At 51.2% G+C, this 15,823-nt stretch overlaps 3 protein-coding genes across 5 annotated transcripts; 2 read left to right on the top strand and 1 right to left on the bottom strand.

Moving 5' to 3' along the window:
• Positions 1-6,890: 6,890 nt before the first annotated feature.
• On the bottom strand, positions 6,891-8,964 carry LOC123149061 (uncharacterized). The gene is made up of 4 exons (XM_044568597.1): positions 8,716-8,964; positions 8,199-8,635; positions 7,214-7,478; positions 6,891-7,100 (listed from the first exon to the last, which is right to left on the bottom strand). The coding sequence occupies exons 2-4, from the start codon at positions 8,471-8,473 to the stop codon at positions 7,065-7,067; spliced, it is 576 nt and encodes a 191-aa protein (XP_044424532.1). The 5' UTR covers positions 8,474-8,635; positions 8,716-8,964; the 3' UTR covers positions 6,891-7,064.
• A 521-nt stretch (positions 8,965-9,485) lies between these two features.
• LOC123149060 (motile sperm domain-containing protein 2) lies at positions 9,486-13,002 on the top strand. 3 transcript variants are annotated; one of them, XR_006474337.1, is made up of 7 exons: positions 9,486-9,931; positions 10,123-10,275; positions 11,098-11,244; positions 11,532-11,684; positions 12,154-12,276; positions 12,388-12,530; positions 12,674-13,002. XR_006474337.1 is itself a non-coding variant. In XM_044568596.1 (6 exons), exons 1-6 carry the CDS (start codon positions 9,635-9,637, stop codon positions 12,463-12,465), a joined length of 951 nt encoding a protein of 316 aa, XP_044424531.1. In that variant the 5' UTR covers positions 9,486-9,634; the 3' UTR covers positions 12,466-13,002. The 3 variants fall into 3 exon arrangements, 1 of the variants encoding a protein (XP_044424531.1); XR_006474338.1 differs by having other exon boundaries at positions 12,709-13,002; XM_044568596.1 differs by having other exon boundaries at positions 12,388-13,002.
• A 153-nt stretch (positions 13,003-13,155) lies between these two features.
• Positions 13,156-14,528, top strand: LOC123149062 (uncharacterized). The gene is made up of 2 exons (XM_044568598.1): positions 13,156-14,093; positions 14,178-14,528. The coding sequence occupies exons 1-2, from the start codon at positions 13,770-13,772 to the stop codon at positions 14,277-14,279; spliced, it is 426 nt and encodes a 141-aa protein (XP_044424533.1). The 5' UTR covers positions 13,156-13,769; the 3' UTR covers positions 14,280-14,528.
• The last annotated feature ends 1,295 nt before the right edge of the window (positions 14,529-15,823 follow it).

Consider the following 15,823-nt stretch of genomic DNA (forward strand, 5'->3'; position numbering starts at 1 on the left):
ACGCTCGACCGGCACCTCCGACGTGCCCCCCTTCTTCCCCTTCTTCTCCTCCTCGGCCCAGCATGGAGGCCTGCATCGTCGAAGCTCCAGATCAAGGTTTTGTGGAGGAACACGCCCCGGCTCCCAGCGGCCGCGAGGGCCTCCAGCGGCGTGGGATAGGGCCAGCGTCCTGCGGAGGTCGAGGGTCACCAGCCTTACCAGCTCCGGAACCACCCCTCTCCCCCTTGGCGATCTCCTTTGTCACACAGCCGACAGCTCACCGCAGCTTGTGCATATACTCAAACACCTTGTCTGTGTCCCTGGCCTTCACGCCGACCTCAAGGAGCGGGGCGAGCTCGAGCTCTTCCGGCAATGCAGCGGAGGCCGCCATGTGGGCCTCGACCGCGTAGGCCTTGCCAGCCTCTCCGGCGCGCTGGAACGCAGCAAGCACGGGGCTGTAGGACCGGAGGCGCGGCACGAGGCCGTACTTCTGCCGCATGGAGGAGACGAGCCTGAAGGCTTCGTAGGCGCCCTCGGCGTCTGCAGCGGCGACGCAGGTGAGCGAGGTGATGGTGGCCTCGGACGGGGGCGCCCCGGCCTCCAGCATGCCGGCGAACACGCGCCGCGCGGCGGCGGCCGGGTGGACGGGGAAGACGGTGCCGTCCACGGAGGCCAGCAGGTGGAGGAGCTGATTGTACTGGTGCGCAGCGAGGCGGAGGTCGGGCACCGCGTCCGGGCCGGAGACGGCCGCGTCGAAGGTTGCCATGGCGGCCGCGGCGTCCCCGCGGCGGGTGCAGTCGGTGAGCGTGCGCCCCTTCCAGCCGGTGGATAAGATGAAGAAAGGAGCACAAAATGCAGGGGTTAATTTGCAAAATCGAAACGTTTTTGCAGATCCACTTATGTAGGGACTGCGGGTTGAATACAGAAAACAGTAGGGGCTTTTTTAAAAAACTGGCACGACGGTGAACCCGAAGACTTAATCCGTGCTTTATTATTAAGGAGAGAGGAGAGATGAGGTCCTGAGTGGATTAGTGGACATGCATGAAGACCGTACGTTGCTGGCAGACTGGCAGAACATTTAATCTCGTATGTTCGTTTCGATGGCAGACCACCGAAGTAATATGGGCTCTTAGATACAATTAAGTGGGTTAAATTCAAGGGTTCTGATTTTCTTGTGTACACTAAGTTTGGTGTATTTAGAATAATTGATATTTGCTTTTTTAATAGTAGTATAAAAAATAATAATGTTGCGGCCGTCACTGTTCAGATCAAGTGAGGCCTACGGACTCCATGTAGATTTTTAATGGTGGAAAAAATTCAATTAAAATTGAATTGAAGTCAACATCAAAGTACAAGAAGTGTATGATTATTATTTTTCCCTTGTAGCACTACTAGTTTGGCCTCGTGATAGTCGTTCAAATAATCTGTACTATTAAAGCCCAATCCGTATCTGGTCGTCATTGGTACCCAACATCCCACCACCGATCGAATGAGTACCCCTTAGGGCATCTCCAGCCGGCCCCCCAGGATGCCCTTCACGAGCACTTTTTGGACGCCGACGCTTAATTTTTCTCCCAGCCGGGATCCCAAGAACTCAAATAGCGCCGGATTTGGCCGAAGTTACGTCCGGCGGTCCCGATCCAAACCCAAAAAGCCGGGAGGCACTTGGGGCGCCGACGCTCCTTTTTGCATGCAAAACCCCCATATGTCGGCCTCCCTCCTCACTCTCTCTCCTCTTTTTTCTGCTAGGCCCATCCGTGCATGTGGGAATCTTTTCCTCGCCCAGCCCCGCCTTCTCCGTCCCGCCCCGCCGAGCTCGCCGCCCCGCCTGCTCCGCCCGCGCGCTCGCCTCCGCCCCCGCAGCCTCCCCCGCCGTGCTCTGGCTCGCGCTCTCGCGGCTGTGTTGCTTGCTTCGGGTGGAAGGCTTTGCTTGGACTGCATGGCGCCGCGGCATGGGCGGGCGCCCGACTCCGCCCCCGCAGCATGCCGGAGCCGCGACAGCTCGTCCGCCGGCGTGTGGCTGTGGCGTGGCCGGGCCGGAGCTCGCTGCGTGTGGCCATGGCGTGTGGGCGGGCGGGCGGGCGGGCGCGGCGCTGCCTGGGCGAACGGGTGCGACTGTGGGCTCGATCGTCCTTGCCCTCGTCGTCAGGAGAGCAACAAGGAGGAGGACGACCAGTGGACGCTCTTCATCGATCTGCCGGTGCTGGAGGCCGCCACCGCCGGCTTCTCCGACGGCAACCTGCTCGGCCGCTGCGGCTTCGGCCCCGTCTACAAGGCAAGCGACCAGCAACCTCCTCCTCCTCCTTGTTGCTCACGCCGTCGTCCGGAAGGAGCAGGAGACAGTGGAGGACGCCATGATGAGGTAGGGCGCAGCTGTGGCCTGGACGGCGCGGCGCGGGCGGGACGCGTCTACTACGCCCGCCGGCCACCGCGTCCTGGGCGCCCGCCCCGTCCCAGTGCAGCCCGCTGACGGGGCGCGTCGAGGCGGCGAGCAGCGGGCGCGGCCGCGGTCAAGATGCTCGATGAAATGCTGCTGCCTCCGTGGGAGCCCAGCGCTGCTCGTGCTCATGTCCGTGTGGTCTTCCGCCAAGCCTCTATCGACGCTCGCGTTCCTCCGCTGGCTGGAGGTCGTCGACGCCGCCGCGGTCAAGGTGCTCGACGAAATGACGCTCCGAGTGGGAGTCCAACGCTGCTCGTGGGGAGGCAACGAGTGGAAGTGGTTTGGCCCCCAAGGCCTAAGTTCTCGCCGGCAGCCCCCCGGGAGGCGAAAAAAGGTGCCTCCTGGGGGGCAAACGGCTGGAGATGCCCTTAGTATCCCCTCATTACAAAAAAATATATTTCCATAATAATACGTGTTTGTCACAATATGTCACATTTTCTGTCATGCATATACATCCATGACGATTTTATAAAAGAATCAAGATAGTCATACATGTGTTGTAGAAGCGTTTCATGACAATACCAAAATTGTCATCAAAGAAGTTTCCACTTCCATGACGATAAATGACGCGTCATGGAAGTGTTCCATGGCAATACCAAAATTATCATCATGGAAGGATAACCAGCACATCGCATCCACTGGAACGGGTCGCTGTTAAGCTATCAGGTGGCAAGGAGGAGGAGATGGTGAACGCCCGGAGGCCGGAGTGCGCCCGTCTCGCCGGCGCATGCCCACTGAGTACGTATTCGAGCCAGACATTGCGTTCCCGCCCTTCGCCTCCGGCGCCGTTGCGGAGATGGCCGACGACCGGAGTGGCCCCGCCTCACCAGCGCGACCCGGTCGACCATGTCACATGTTTTTCTCATCCAGCGATCGATGCTTGGGTCGTTGGGCCGCGGGGAAGCAGAGGGGGTGGCTGGCCATGATTGCAGAGGCTGAGCTCGGCGGCCATGGAGCTGTTAGAGCTTGTGCACCGGATATGCGAGCAAACCTTCGTATTTACGATACACAGGTTGAAAAAACCACATCCAACTCCCGTAAAAAATCATATTCAGTAAAAAAATACAGGTTTCCATATATTAGAGCATCCATGGGTCATATATGGATGCTCTAATATATGGAAACCTGTTAGAGCTTGTGCACCGGATATCTGCCAAGATCGGCGGCTATACTAAGGGCTGGAGATGCCCTTAGTATCCCCTCATTACTAAAAAATACATTTCCGTAATAATACGTGTTTGTCACAATATGTCACATTTTCTGTCATGCATATACATCCATGATGATTTTATAAAAGAATCAAGATAGTCATACATGTGTTGTAGAAGTGTTTCATGACAATACCAAAATTGTCATCAAAGAAGTTTCCACTTCCATGACGATAAATGACGCGTCATGGAAGTGTTCCATGGCAATACCAAAATTATCATCATGGAAGGATAACCAGCACATCGCATCCACTGGAACGGGTCGCTGTTAAGCTATCAGGTGGCAAGGAGGAGGAGATGGTGAACGCCCGGAGGCCGGAGTGCGCCCGTCTTGCCGGCGCACGCCCACTGAGTACGTATTCGAGCCAGACATTGCGTTCCCGCCCTTCGCCTCCGGCGCCGTTGCGGAGATGGCCGACGACCGGAGTGGCCCCGCCTCACCAGCGCGACCCGGTCGACCATGTCACATGTTTTTCTCATCCGGCGATCGATGCTTGGGTCGTTGGGCCGCGGGGAAGCAGAGGGGGCGGCTGGCCATGATTGCAGAGGCTGAGCTCGGCGGCCATGGAGCTGTTAGAGCTTGTGCACCGGATATGCGGGCAAACCTTCGTATTTACGATACAAAGGTTGAAAAAACCGCATCCAACTCCCGTAAAAAATCATATTCAGTAAAAAAATACAGGTTTCCATATATTAGAGCATCCATCGGTCATATATGGAGGATTCGGGCCGTTTCTAGGATACCGTAAAACCGGTCAACGCCGGAGCAGGGGGTTGGCAACGCCGCGCGCGAGCAGCGAGCAGGCGAAGGAGTTCGGCAGTTGTTGGCCGGAGTGTCGCCGGAGTAGGCAGTGGGCCGGAGCAGGCGACAGACCGGAATGACGCCGTTCTGGCCAGCTGGAGTTCGAGTTCATCCATGCGTGCTTCTCAGGGAAGAGGAAGTGTGAGGAAAAGAGAAGAAGAAAAAACTTTTAGAATATGGGTTTGCACGGAGACAGGGGGCGAGCAGGGGCCTGGGCCCCCTATCGATCAACGAGACACGAAGCACGGCGTGTTGATTAGCGATGTGATTTCACGTAAACAAGTACTTGGGCCCCTTATCTTAACGTGAATTCTGAAAGAAGGAAATAGCCCACATAAAAGCCCATTAATGAGTCATTTTCAAGTCTTTGGGAAGGCTAGATTGGCCTCCCTAAGGGCTGGGCATTCTCTCCGTAATTAGCGTGTGTGTGCGGATTAGCGCTACACCGCCGCCGTTCTGTACTCCCGTGCCCTTGCGGCCTTGCCGCCTGCTCGCCTCTGCTCTCCCCATCGATCGATTCACACGGCGAAGCATGCTGATTCACTGGTCAATTCTTCATGTTCAGCCAACGAACCAGCCGAGGTTAATACATCAAACTTTTTTCGCGGGGTAGTTAACACATCAAACTATCTGCCAATCTCTCTTACTAGTATTTCTCATCTTACATCGTATTTTAATTATTTTTGTTCATCACAATGCTAGGGCCTAGGGCACCCACAGTTGTCAAAAATCACGCGCATGCCAATGACGACCAGCCGATCTACTTCAATTAGACCTAATATATAGCAGAGGGAACGAGCAAGGGTTGAATTTGATTCTCTAGGTATTTTCCCTAATACAAAAACACAAAATATGACAATACAACCAATGATGATTTTTAATTCAAACCTATATAAATGCAAGCTAAAAGCCAATCGTTTTGATATACAATGATTGTTCTTGTTTGTATATTTCAAATTTCCATATGAATTTTTTTAGTACCATGGCATTTCATGTCATATTTTGCAGTAGTTTGATTATCAACTTCATTATTGACCTTTTAGCTATAGCTAGACAATGCCTCCGGCTGATAAATAAGTGTGTGTCTAGGCAAAGTGAAATATGAATGATATTTGGATACAATACTATTGGGTACTTTTGTGATGCAAAAAAATTTGGCTTCACCGACGTCGTTTGCCCCCCCCCCCCTCCCCCCCTATGTCCAAATCCCTGACTCCGCCCCTGTTTACGGCGCTCCTCCATGTTGGCGTGCAGCGACAGCTAGCAAAGCTGCCATGGCATCTAGCTCTAGCAACGAAGGTCCGCGCAGGGTTCGCCGTGGTCGTCCTCATCCATCTTTTCCGCCAGCCGGCCACCACCGCCCAGCCTGATGACGTCCATGCGGCTATGCTCGACCGGCGGCTACAAGACTGGCTTACCGCCGTTCCATGCTTGACTCGGGGTCAGCAAGATGGGATAGGAGAAGAAGAGTAGGTACACAAGATTAAAATATATAGAAGTTTTGCTTTTGTTTTGGCAGTAAAAGGTATGCGTGGAGAGAAAAATATTGTAACCGTTGGATGAATATTTGGTGGACGGGGAGCACAGATGGGAGCACCGAACGGGAGCAGGCAAGCCCCGTCCCATCTTGTCATTGAGGTCGCTCGCGCCGGAGTTCTGTTCCGCAGACGCAACTCGATAAGAAATAGTAGGTGGGAAGATGCGAAGTCCATCGCTGCACGCAGCGGCAGCTGCACGCACCGCATCCATGGCTGGCACAGCGTCGCGATTAGGATCAGCCCGAAGTGCTACTTCGAGTATAGTGCACCGTCGACGAGCGTTACGTTTCGTATTTGTTGTATTCGTATTCGTTGTACTACGCATTGACAGCCGGACTGACGGGTCTGCTACAAGCAGTGCACATGTGCAGGCGAGAGGACAGAATACTACCCTTGCACCGAACACTGTATAACGTAAACGCTTTACCCAGCTGCATGTATTTAAGGCCCATGCACCAGTTGTGGACAGTACCGATCGTTTTGCACGCTCTCCTTCAAACACGCACACAAGCACCTCGAGCTGCCGCGTTCCATCGACGCCGCCGTGCTGGTGCCGCGATGTCCCAGAGCTCATCTTCCGCTCGTCGTCTCCGGACACCTCCGACCCCGCTGCCATTGATCTTGTGCTCGAGGTGTGCCATGACGAGGACTAGATGGTTTGTCTCCGCGACAGACCGAAACCCCGGCGTTCGTTTTTACAAGTGTCCGAACCAGGGAGTAAGTCTGTTTTTTGAACACCCATCCATAGATGTTGCCGTTTCTGCTGTTGCTTTGCGTTTTCTTGTTCATCCTTCAGTTTTGGAACTGACGCAGGACGGAGCTGCACACCACAAACTCGTCAATTTTCTGATAGGCCCGTACAACATACGACCTGCTCCCATCGCCACTTGCTCAAGAAAGTAGGCACTTATCATAATTTGCACTGACAGAAAAAGGTTCAACCAATATAAAAGAGATGCCGCCACACAGCGAGCCAGCATATCAACTCGTTTTCAAAACCTCAGGAGGAACGTCAAAGCAGGAAATGTAAGCATAACAGCACTAAGTCAATTTTACAGTCCCAACAAGTTGTGACATCCCTTATTGGAAAATGAAAATCACATGTCACAACTGTTCTCCCTCTCTGGTTTGCCCTGTAATTTAGTTACAAAACAATAAAGAGGAAAAATATGTCAGCTCATTCCCGCATAAAACAAGCCATGCACGGCACCCAAGCACAAAATATAAACACAAAAAAGGGGCTTACAGCGCAGCCGCACACAATCTCTTGCATACATTTGGTGCAATTGACATTTTGCCTGCTTTTGCCGTATCGAATCCCAAACCGCACCTCCCACGAATAGAGATTGTAGAATTCATACGCCTCTGCCAGCGAATCAAAAATTGTGCCAAGCGCCGTGTTGACCACCACCTCAGTCCCCCTACCAGCGAATCCTCGAATGGCAGCTTCAAGCGGCAAAACGCGATCAACTACTACAGCCGTCTCGTCTGGCGCACGAGAACCTCTTGGCCTGCAGTTAGAATAGCACAATCCACATAGTTATGGGAGGAAAAATAATTATCACAAAGAGCAGAAACAAAAGAGCGCCATAGAATGAGAGAAATGCGGTTACACTATATGTAGTCATGACCTTCGTTCATTGAAAATTGTAACTATCCCGACAGATAATCAACTGTTTCAACGTACATATGCAGAACACACAACATTAGCCAAACACCATACACATGCAGACCATTGAGTGTTATTAGTACTCATGATTAAGAAAACGAGTAAGGACCATTTTTGCCAAGCTTGATTCAGACTATATTCTATCCCCATTCTACATTCAGTCTGCTGCACGAAATTGACCAAACTTCTACAATTGGATTCAGATTTAGACTATATTCTCTCCCCCACTCTACAGTTGGATTCAGATTTAGACTATATTCTCTCCCCCACTCAACAATTGGATTCAGACTATTCTCTCCCCCACTCTACATTCAGACTGCTGCACGAATTTTACTGCAGTGGCATGGGTTATTTTTTTGCTAACAAACCACTGGGCAGGGCTTAAGGATAACATCTAATAACTTTTTGGCCAGGGGTTGATTCAGATTTCTATTGTTTCCCCCAGTCTTTATCCAGGTTCCTACCCAAATTCAACAATCTAATGAAACATTTATTAGTTGCTCGGATGACCGTGAACAAGAAATTACACCATTGGCCTAAGCGATAAAAAATCAGTAGCTACCTGCGCTTCCAGCCAACGCGGATGGTGGTGTTGCCCGTAGCCGGACCGTTGTGGCCTAAGGACTGCACGGCGCAGCTCGAATGACCGCCGGCGTCTTGTCGCAGACTCATGCCGACGACACGCCCACGCCCCCAGAACTGAATGTCGTGCAGGATTCCGCCGTGGCACTGCGGAGGCTGGACTCGATGGAGGTGTGCGACACCCGGGGTTTGCGGACGCCACATCTCCACCCCCAGAATTGAAGGTCTTGCAGGAAGCGCCGGAGGACTGGACATCAGTCAAAGCCCCCTCCTTGATCCAACCAACGCATGTCCGCCGAGGCCGCTCCGACGGCCGAATCCGGTGAGCCTACGGCCGATTCGGGCAAAGCGTTACCGCCCTTCTTCAATACGCACGGCTCCTCGCGCGCCTCTGGATCCCTTGCCGCCGAGATTGATCTGCAGCGCCGGCAACCGGAGCGAGCTCGTTAGATCTATATTTCAACCAAGAAGAACTAAAGAGGCAGGGGTTCACTCACCCAGAGTCCATCGCCGCCCTCGTCGTCGCTCCTGGAATCAGCATGAGCATAGCCAGCCGGGACAGGAAGCAGCCCGGACGCCGGTGCTGTTCTCGCAGCTCAGCTTGTTCTTCGACCACCAAGACAGGAAAGGGAATCGTGCGAGACGCAGCACATGCGGCTAACCTGTGTCCTCACCCTCAGGTCCAGTCCGTACAGAGCTTTCCGGGTAGACCATCGGGCCCATGGAGCAGAGAAACAATGTCCCATTCTGCAAGCCGTGCGTGACACGTCCCTTGCCCGCGTCAGAAAGTACAATGGACCGAGCCCACTGGACGGACGTGAGGCAGTGTATTTGTTTGTATCACGCCATGTATCTCCGCTTTACCCCTTTTGCAAATCAACTTGCACGCATCACCACGCGACGCGCTGCCGCAGGATAACTGCGTGCAGGACATCCACTCTCGTGGGAAGATGTGTCGTCTGTTACGAATAGGAAACGATGAATGTGCGGACAGCTCGCATGTTAAGATGAATAAAGTAAACAGTTCAAAAAAAAAAGATGAATAAAGTAATGGGGATGAATTTCTTAGATACATAGGATTCAGTAAAATTCTTGGAAATCTCACCGGAAGCGAAAACCATACTCCGAACGTGTTGTTCGCGGACGTTTGATCCCCTCCGAAGTCCGAACGGTGATCCTGGAGTTGGCTCTTCTTGTCGGCCAGCCGAGCTCAGCCTCCGCAGGCGTGGCCCGCCGCTCCCTCTGCTTCCCTGCCGCCCAAGCATCGACCGCCGAATGAGAAAGAACACGTGACAATGACATGGTCGATCGGCCCGCGCTGGCGTGCCGGGGGCGCGCCGGCCGTCGGCCATCTCCGCCGCCACGGCGCCGGAGCCGCAGGGCGAGAACGCGGTGCCTGGCTCGAGCACATACTCAATGCCGAGTGCGCCGGCGAGACGGGGGCACTCCGGGCGTCCGCCATCTCCTCCTCATGGCCACTCCCTTCGTCATTCCAAGTGGGACCACGCCGTCAGTGGCGAGCCGTCAAACTCCCGGATAAGATTTCCAAGCCAAGGGAAAGGGAAGGGAAATAGCAGAGCAGAGGCGATGGCCGCATCCTGCTCGTTCCGTACCATCGTCCGAGCTCCGCCGCCTCCGCGGGGCCTCGCCGGGGCCAGGAGATCAGTCCGCTGCTGCAGCAGCGCCGCTCCCGCAGGCGCCTCCACATCCAAGGTCAGCACGCCCGCCCGTACCACGTATTCGGCTCTCGATTGGGGATTTCCTCCATCTTTGCTGCTCATCTTTTTCGACAAAAGGTGGTTTTTGTTTCCTCGATCTTTGCTGCTGATCTGCTTCATACTAATTCGTTAGAAGCTAACCTGCTGGGTGCGGATCTCGCATTGGCTCTTCCTCTGTTTGGGCAGCTCGTCCTGGAGGTGAAAGAGAGGCTCGAAAGGGAGCATCCGGGCCTCCCGACGGGCAGGAGCGGCAGGGATGACGACGAGATGATCCTCTGGTTCTTGAAGGACAGGAAGTTCGCCGTCGACGAAGCCGTCTCCAAGCTGGCCAAGGCCATCGTATCCTCCCCTACAAAATGCCGATACATATTAGCTTAGCCCTTATCTAATTCTTTCCAGTTTTCACAAATAACTCATCCCAGTGAGCGTTTCAAGTTATAGCTCTCACACTCTCACTCAATGGTTCGGTTGCACATCACTTGCCTAAGTTCTCGTTGTCAAGCCTGATTGTTATGTTTGTTATAGTCTCTCACTCTCTCGCTCAATGGCTGCAGCAAAACTATAAATATAAAGTACTACAAAGTACACTAAATTTTTGTGTATATATACGAACTTTTAAATTGTGAGCAACTTGCAACAGTCTCAACTTAAAAAAACATAGACGAAAAGAAAGAGATAAGCTTTTGGTCAAGTCTTGGAAGGGACTCCCATCCCAGAGTGTGAACGAAAGCTCTCGAGAGAAGTGAGTCGGCAACACAACTGGAGCTGCCCTTTCTTTGGTTTAGTAATAAGCTTCCTAGCAACTGTTTTGACCAATTGCAAAATGTCTGTTTACTCAGAGGGGATTTCTTATCCCTGATTAAAGGAGCATGATTGGTTCCCAGTGTGAGGATTTTTTTTAAAGATGATGTTCCTTTTGTCAAGTTTTCTACTCCCTCCGTCCGAAAATACTTGTCATCAAAATAGATAAAAAGGGATGTATCTAGAACTAATATACGTCTAGATACATCCCCTTTTATTCATTTTGGTGACAAGTATTTCCGGATGGAGGGAGTACTTTGTAGTTTCATGGAGGGCCTAACATTTTGCCATTAAATTATAATGAATGTGAATAATTGCCTTTTGTATTTTGCAACTCAAGTTTTCCTTCATCTGCATTAGAAATGGCGTCAGGATTTCCGCTTGTCAGAACTATCAGAAGAATCAGTGAAAGGGTTGTACCAAACTGGCAAGGCATATGTGCATGATTCTTTTGACATCAACGGCAGGCCTGTGTTAGTAGTAGTGGCAGCCAAACATTTCCCTTCTGTAAGTTTTCCCACATCTGAATTTGAAGACAAGAATTTGAACAAACTGATGTTCCTTCCCCTGAATTTATGCATGACTAGTGAGTAGTGATGAACAATGAGAAAGTACTGATACAGAATTTATGCATGACTAGTGAGCAGTGATGAACAATCAGGCAAAACTTTTGAGAGTAAATACAAATTTGAATGGTTCACTTCAACCTGAAATGTCGTACATGTTGCCTCTATTTTATTCTGTATTTTTTCCCCAATTATATGACTGATGGGTGTATAATATTGCTATTACAGAAACAAGACCCACTTGAAAACGAGAAGCTATGTGCCTTTTTGGTCGAAAAGGCTCTACGTAAACTTCCCATGGGAACAGATAATATACTTGGAATTTTCGATCTTCGAGGCTTCGGTGTAGAAAATGGTGATCTCCAATTCTTAAAGTTTTTGGTAAGTTCAATCCTTCTCTTAGCTGATGCCATCATTTACCCTGATTGTGTTGGCAGCTGTGAGACATTAACGAAGCAGTCCAGATGAGAGTGGCATACGTTTTGAGGATTATGCATACACCTTTCATTAGATCTATCGAGCAGAAAATAAAAGTTGATTTGTTTGAATACTTTGATCTGCAATTGCATATGATATTTCAAATGATATAATTCCCTAATTGTCATTTCCATATCCATTTCCAAGAAGAAAGTAGCGATGGTTGAAAGATAATGCTTTCTATATACCCTCGAACAGAAAATTTTATCTACATGCAAAGGCATGTAGAATTATTTTTCTAATGGGTTCTTGCGTGGATATCCTGTACTTCCAAGATTTTGAAGCCTTAGTAGCTGTTGCACCTTCGCTTACTTGCACATACAACTAGTTCATTACTGTTGTGAATGGATGTTAATTTCGAGAGATTTTTCAGATTGATGTGTTCTACTATTACTATCCCAAGCGGCTTGGCGAAGTTCTGTTTGTCGATGCACCATTTGTGTTTCAGCCAATGTGGCAGCTCGTTAAGCCTCTGCTGAAACAATACGCCTCCTTGGTCAGTACTGTTTTTCTTTTCTTTGAATGATCTTGGTCACTACTGTTTCTCTTAAGGCATTTCATCAAACGGTTTTTACCTCTAATAGTTGTTGCTTGTTCTGTATATAAGGTGAGATTTTGTGATGCCGAGACCGTGAGAAAGGAGTACTTCACAGAAGAAACCGTGCCTCCCGATTTCCGCCGTTAGGCGTCATGGTTTCTGAATACTGAGCTGACATACTGTTAATGGCTGGTGGCCAGATTCTGTGGAAGGTCAGTTGATTGCTGATCTCCCTGTTTCTGCCTTTCTTGGTCCTTCTGTCGGTTTATTTTTCTCCAGCAGCATAAAGTTCCAGGCATGAACTGTGAACTGGACCATGAGTAATGCAATGCATGCTAAGGCCGATGGGTTACAGATTAGGGGGTGCTAGCTGATGTTACAGCGTTGCAGCCATGGCGTCGACGAGAGCTCTAACCTTTACCACCGGGGCGTTGGACGCCGTATGTGAAGGCAGGCCATGCCCACACTCTTTCTGGTGCAACCGCTGGATGTCTCGAAAACTTTTCGCCTGCGGGTTTGTTTTCAAGATATGTTTGAGGATTGGATGTTGGACAACCATCTTCTACGAAGTTATTGCTGGCGTATATTTAGTTTGAAGATTGTCAACGCGGAATAACTTTTTGTAATGAGTTTGTGGAATAAAAAATTTATCTCAATAAACAATACCAGTAAGATTTTTTTTTATTTTTTTGAGCAAAAGGCAGGAGCTCTGTCTATGTATCAAGAGTGGAGTGAAACCAAATAGTACTATGTCAGGAGGTGCATGTTTGAGCAAAAGGGACGCGCTGAAACCAAAGACTGCTGCCCAGGCATTGTTGGAGAAGGCCATGGCCATGCACTCCAGACTCCAGATTCGAAGCTTTCTTGCGGTTTGGGCGATAGGGGCGTGGCTTAAAGATGAGCGCCGTCATGTGGATATCCACTACACAAGTATACGTACACGACAATTCAGTTGGAACCATCAGATATGCATGTTCTCTCCTCCCCCTACAGGCAGTCAGACGTGCCGTCTTAGCTAACCTACCCACGAAGAAAGAGAGGGAGAGAAAGCAATCGCTATCGCCTATCGGTCAGATGCTGCTGTGCCGGGGAGGGATCTCGAGCAGTGAACCCAAGCAGGAACGCCACCGGACCTCCGATCCGGGCGTTGCCCCACCGGTCCAGGCATGCTTCGCACGGACGCCGCGGTGCGGTGCGGTCACGCCACCGCACCACACGTCGGGCGGTGAGGCGTGATCAGGCGGCATCATGGGAGCGGCAACGCTCACGGGCGGCCTGTGCGGCGCGCGCGCGCCTGGTCCCCCGGCCACGCTCGCTCGCCCGCCTGCCATAAGGATCCCACCCCGCGCACACTGGTCTGGCATACTGCCGCACTCTGCATCCCGATCCAGACACACGCAGACAGACATAGCTTTTTTGGCAGCTCCTGCTCGGCTGCTGCGGCTGCTCCCATGGGGCTCTGCCTGTCCGTGGCCCTGTGGAAGGACAAGGCCCACGCCCGCCGCCGGGCCGTGCAGCACGACGGCGCCGTTGACGTGATAGTGCGTGGCGGCGGCGGCGTCTCTGACTACGGGCTTCTGGCAGGGGGCGGAGTGCCGGAGGCGGTGGCGGCGCCGAGGGCTTCGGGCGCGCTGGGCACGCCGGCGCGGCCGATATGGCAGAGGAGGGTGCTGATGGGCGTCAAGTGCCGGCTGCCGAAGTTCAGCGGCATGATCCTGTACGACGAGCGCGGCCGGCCCGTGGGCGGCGGCGTCCGGGACAGAGCCCGTGACCAGGTACGTACGTGGTCACCACGTTTGCTGAACGTATTATGTGTGTGTGAATGGGTGTATCATCGTCCTGAATCTGTCTGCCTGCAGGAGAAGCACGCCGCTGCCATTGATAACATCCTGAGGGACCTGCACTGGTCTAGCCGGTCGCCGGCGGGCAGCTTGATTCCGGCGTCGGCCCGGTCCAGTTGAATACCCCTCTGTCCTTTCCAGTTTGTTAGGCCCATATTAAGCAGAAGAAAATTCAGAAATTTCCTCTTTGCAAGCCTCATTGTTTTGGGAATAGCCAGCTAGAGCTGTGCCTACGCTAAATTCTGCCCAATTCTGGGGGTTCTCAATGTGACATCAACCTATGAAATGGAGGAGACAGAGGGCCATCCATGTAGCATTAACTAGTTGAAAACTCTTATATTTGGATAATGGGACAACTTTATTCGTAGAGATGCCAGTGTTCTGATTTTAAGCTTCTATGCTTGTCTTGATCAATCCCCAATCAAATTAACCAACTCAAGGCCATCTTACATTTGAAGCCATTTTGCTGTGTGCTGTCTTTGGCATAGTTTCACACTAGTAAGGCATGAATCACTTTCACAACACTAAATCTCTTCAAACAAACATACTGCACAAAGAAGAAATATTTTCAGCTCACCGAAATTAGAACAAGTAACCAACAAACTGGGCCAAAACTGCCTCCTCGGATTGATCAACATACTGTGAACATCAGCAAGCTCAAAATAGTTCCCCCTCCGGGCTATAACGGAACATTGCTGGGCGATAAGCAATGTAAGCCAGCATAGAAATTTTAATGCATTGCAGAATGGCTTGTTCTCGCACTTTCTTAGTTCCAATATGTGTGCATCAGGATGAACAAGTTCATAACAAGCCATGATTTTTCCTCTACTAAATGATCCATTAAGATATCAAGATTCAGGATTCAAATCATCACTTTAACCCAGCGTTAACAACGGCCATGCCAGCATCTAAAAGTGTAGAACCAATATCCAGCTAGGCAAAGTACACAGAAATAGGAATTACTATCTTACCATACATAATGAAAACTTTGTCGCGCCGTACACAATCACCAATTTTCATAGCATGCTCTTGGTTCATGTAATTCTGAAATTAGTTTGGCACTTCTCCTCGGCAAGCAGCCACATAGTCTTCAGCAAGGTGCGGTGCAGCTTCCTTGTGAGGACATATGCACTCCTCCACGAATGCCTTCTCAGTGAACTTGGCGATTGTATAATAGCTCGGGTCACCTTTGAGCAATCCGTTTTCCTTAAGAAACTTCAAAACATAGTAGCAGGGTCTGAGCCGGATCTCCAGGCTAAAGTTCCCCTCCGTGAAATTAGCTCATATAAATCTGAAATTAGTCGGCATTTCCCCTCTGCGAGCAGCAGCATAGTCTTCAGGGAGGTGCGGCGCAGCTTCCTTGTGAGGGCATATGAATTTCTCCGCAAACACCTTCTCGCTGAACAAGGCCATACCGTAGTAGTCTCTGTCATGATCTAGCAATCCATTTTCCTTGAGAAACCTCATAACGTAGTACCGGGGCCTGAGCCGGCCCTCCAGGTTATAACTAAGCATCGCTGGCCGACGAGCAATGTACGCCGGTTCCAATCCCACCTCCGCGACGAGGAAGTCAGACTTGCGCTGCAGCGTTTCCTTGGACAAACTCAGCACAGCCGGCCACCTGGACACAGCAATGCCGGCATCGGCATCTGACCACCTTGTTG

This window comes from Triticum aestivum, chromosome 7A (assembly GCF_018294505.1).
Source record: "Triticum aestivum cultivar Chinese Spring chromosome 7A, IWGSC CS RefSeq v2.1, whole genome shotgun sequence".
Classification (NCBI taxonomy): domain Eukaryota; kingdom Viridiplantae; phylum Streptophyta; class Magnoliopsida; order Poales; family Poaceae; genus Triticum; species Triticum aestivum.

Excerpts from the sequence above, each read along its gene's own strand:
- LOC123149061 (XM_044568597.1), bottom strand. The coding sequence starts at position 8,473 with ATGTCCAGTCCTCCGGCGCTTCCTGCAAGACCTTCAATTCTGGGGGTG. Across the intron at positions 7,479-8,198 it reads CGCGTTGGCTGGAAGCGCAG|GCCAAGAGGTTCTCGTGCGC; the intron begins GTAGCTACTGAT and ends TTCTAACTGCAG. Across the intron at positions 7,101-7,213 it reads AGATTGTGTGCGGCTGCGCT|GGCAAACCAGAGAGGGAGAA; the intron begins GTAAGCCCCTTT and ends ACTAAATTACAG.
- LOC123149060 (XM_044568596.1), top strand. The coding sequence starts at position 9,635 with ATGCCGAGTGCGCCGGCGAGACGGGGGCACTCCGGGCGTCCGCCATCT. Across the intron at positions 9,932-10,122 it reads CAGGCGCCTCCACATCCAAG|CTCGTCCTGGAGGTGAAAGA; the intron begins GTCAGCACGCCC and ends CTGTTTGGGCAG. Across the intron at positions 11,245-11,531 it reads CAGCCAAACATTTCCCTTCT|AAACAAGACCCACTTGAAAA; the intron begins GTAAGTTTTCCC and ends TTGCTATTACAG.
- LOC123149062 (XM_044568598.1), top strand. The coding sequence starts at position 13,770 with ATGGGGCTCTGCCTGTCCGTGGCCCTGTGGAAGGACAAGGCCCACGCC. Across the intron at positions 14,094-14,177 it reads GGGACAGAGCCCGTGACCAG|GAGAAGCACGCCGCTGCCAT; the intron begins GTACGTACGTGG and ends GTCTGCCTGCAG.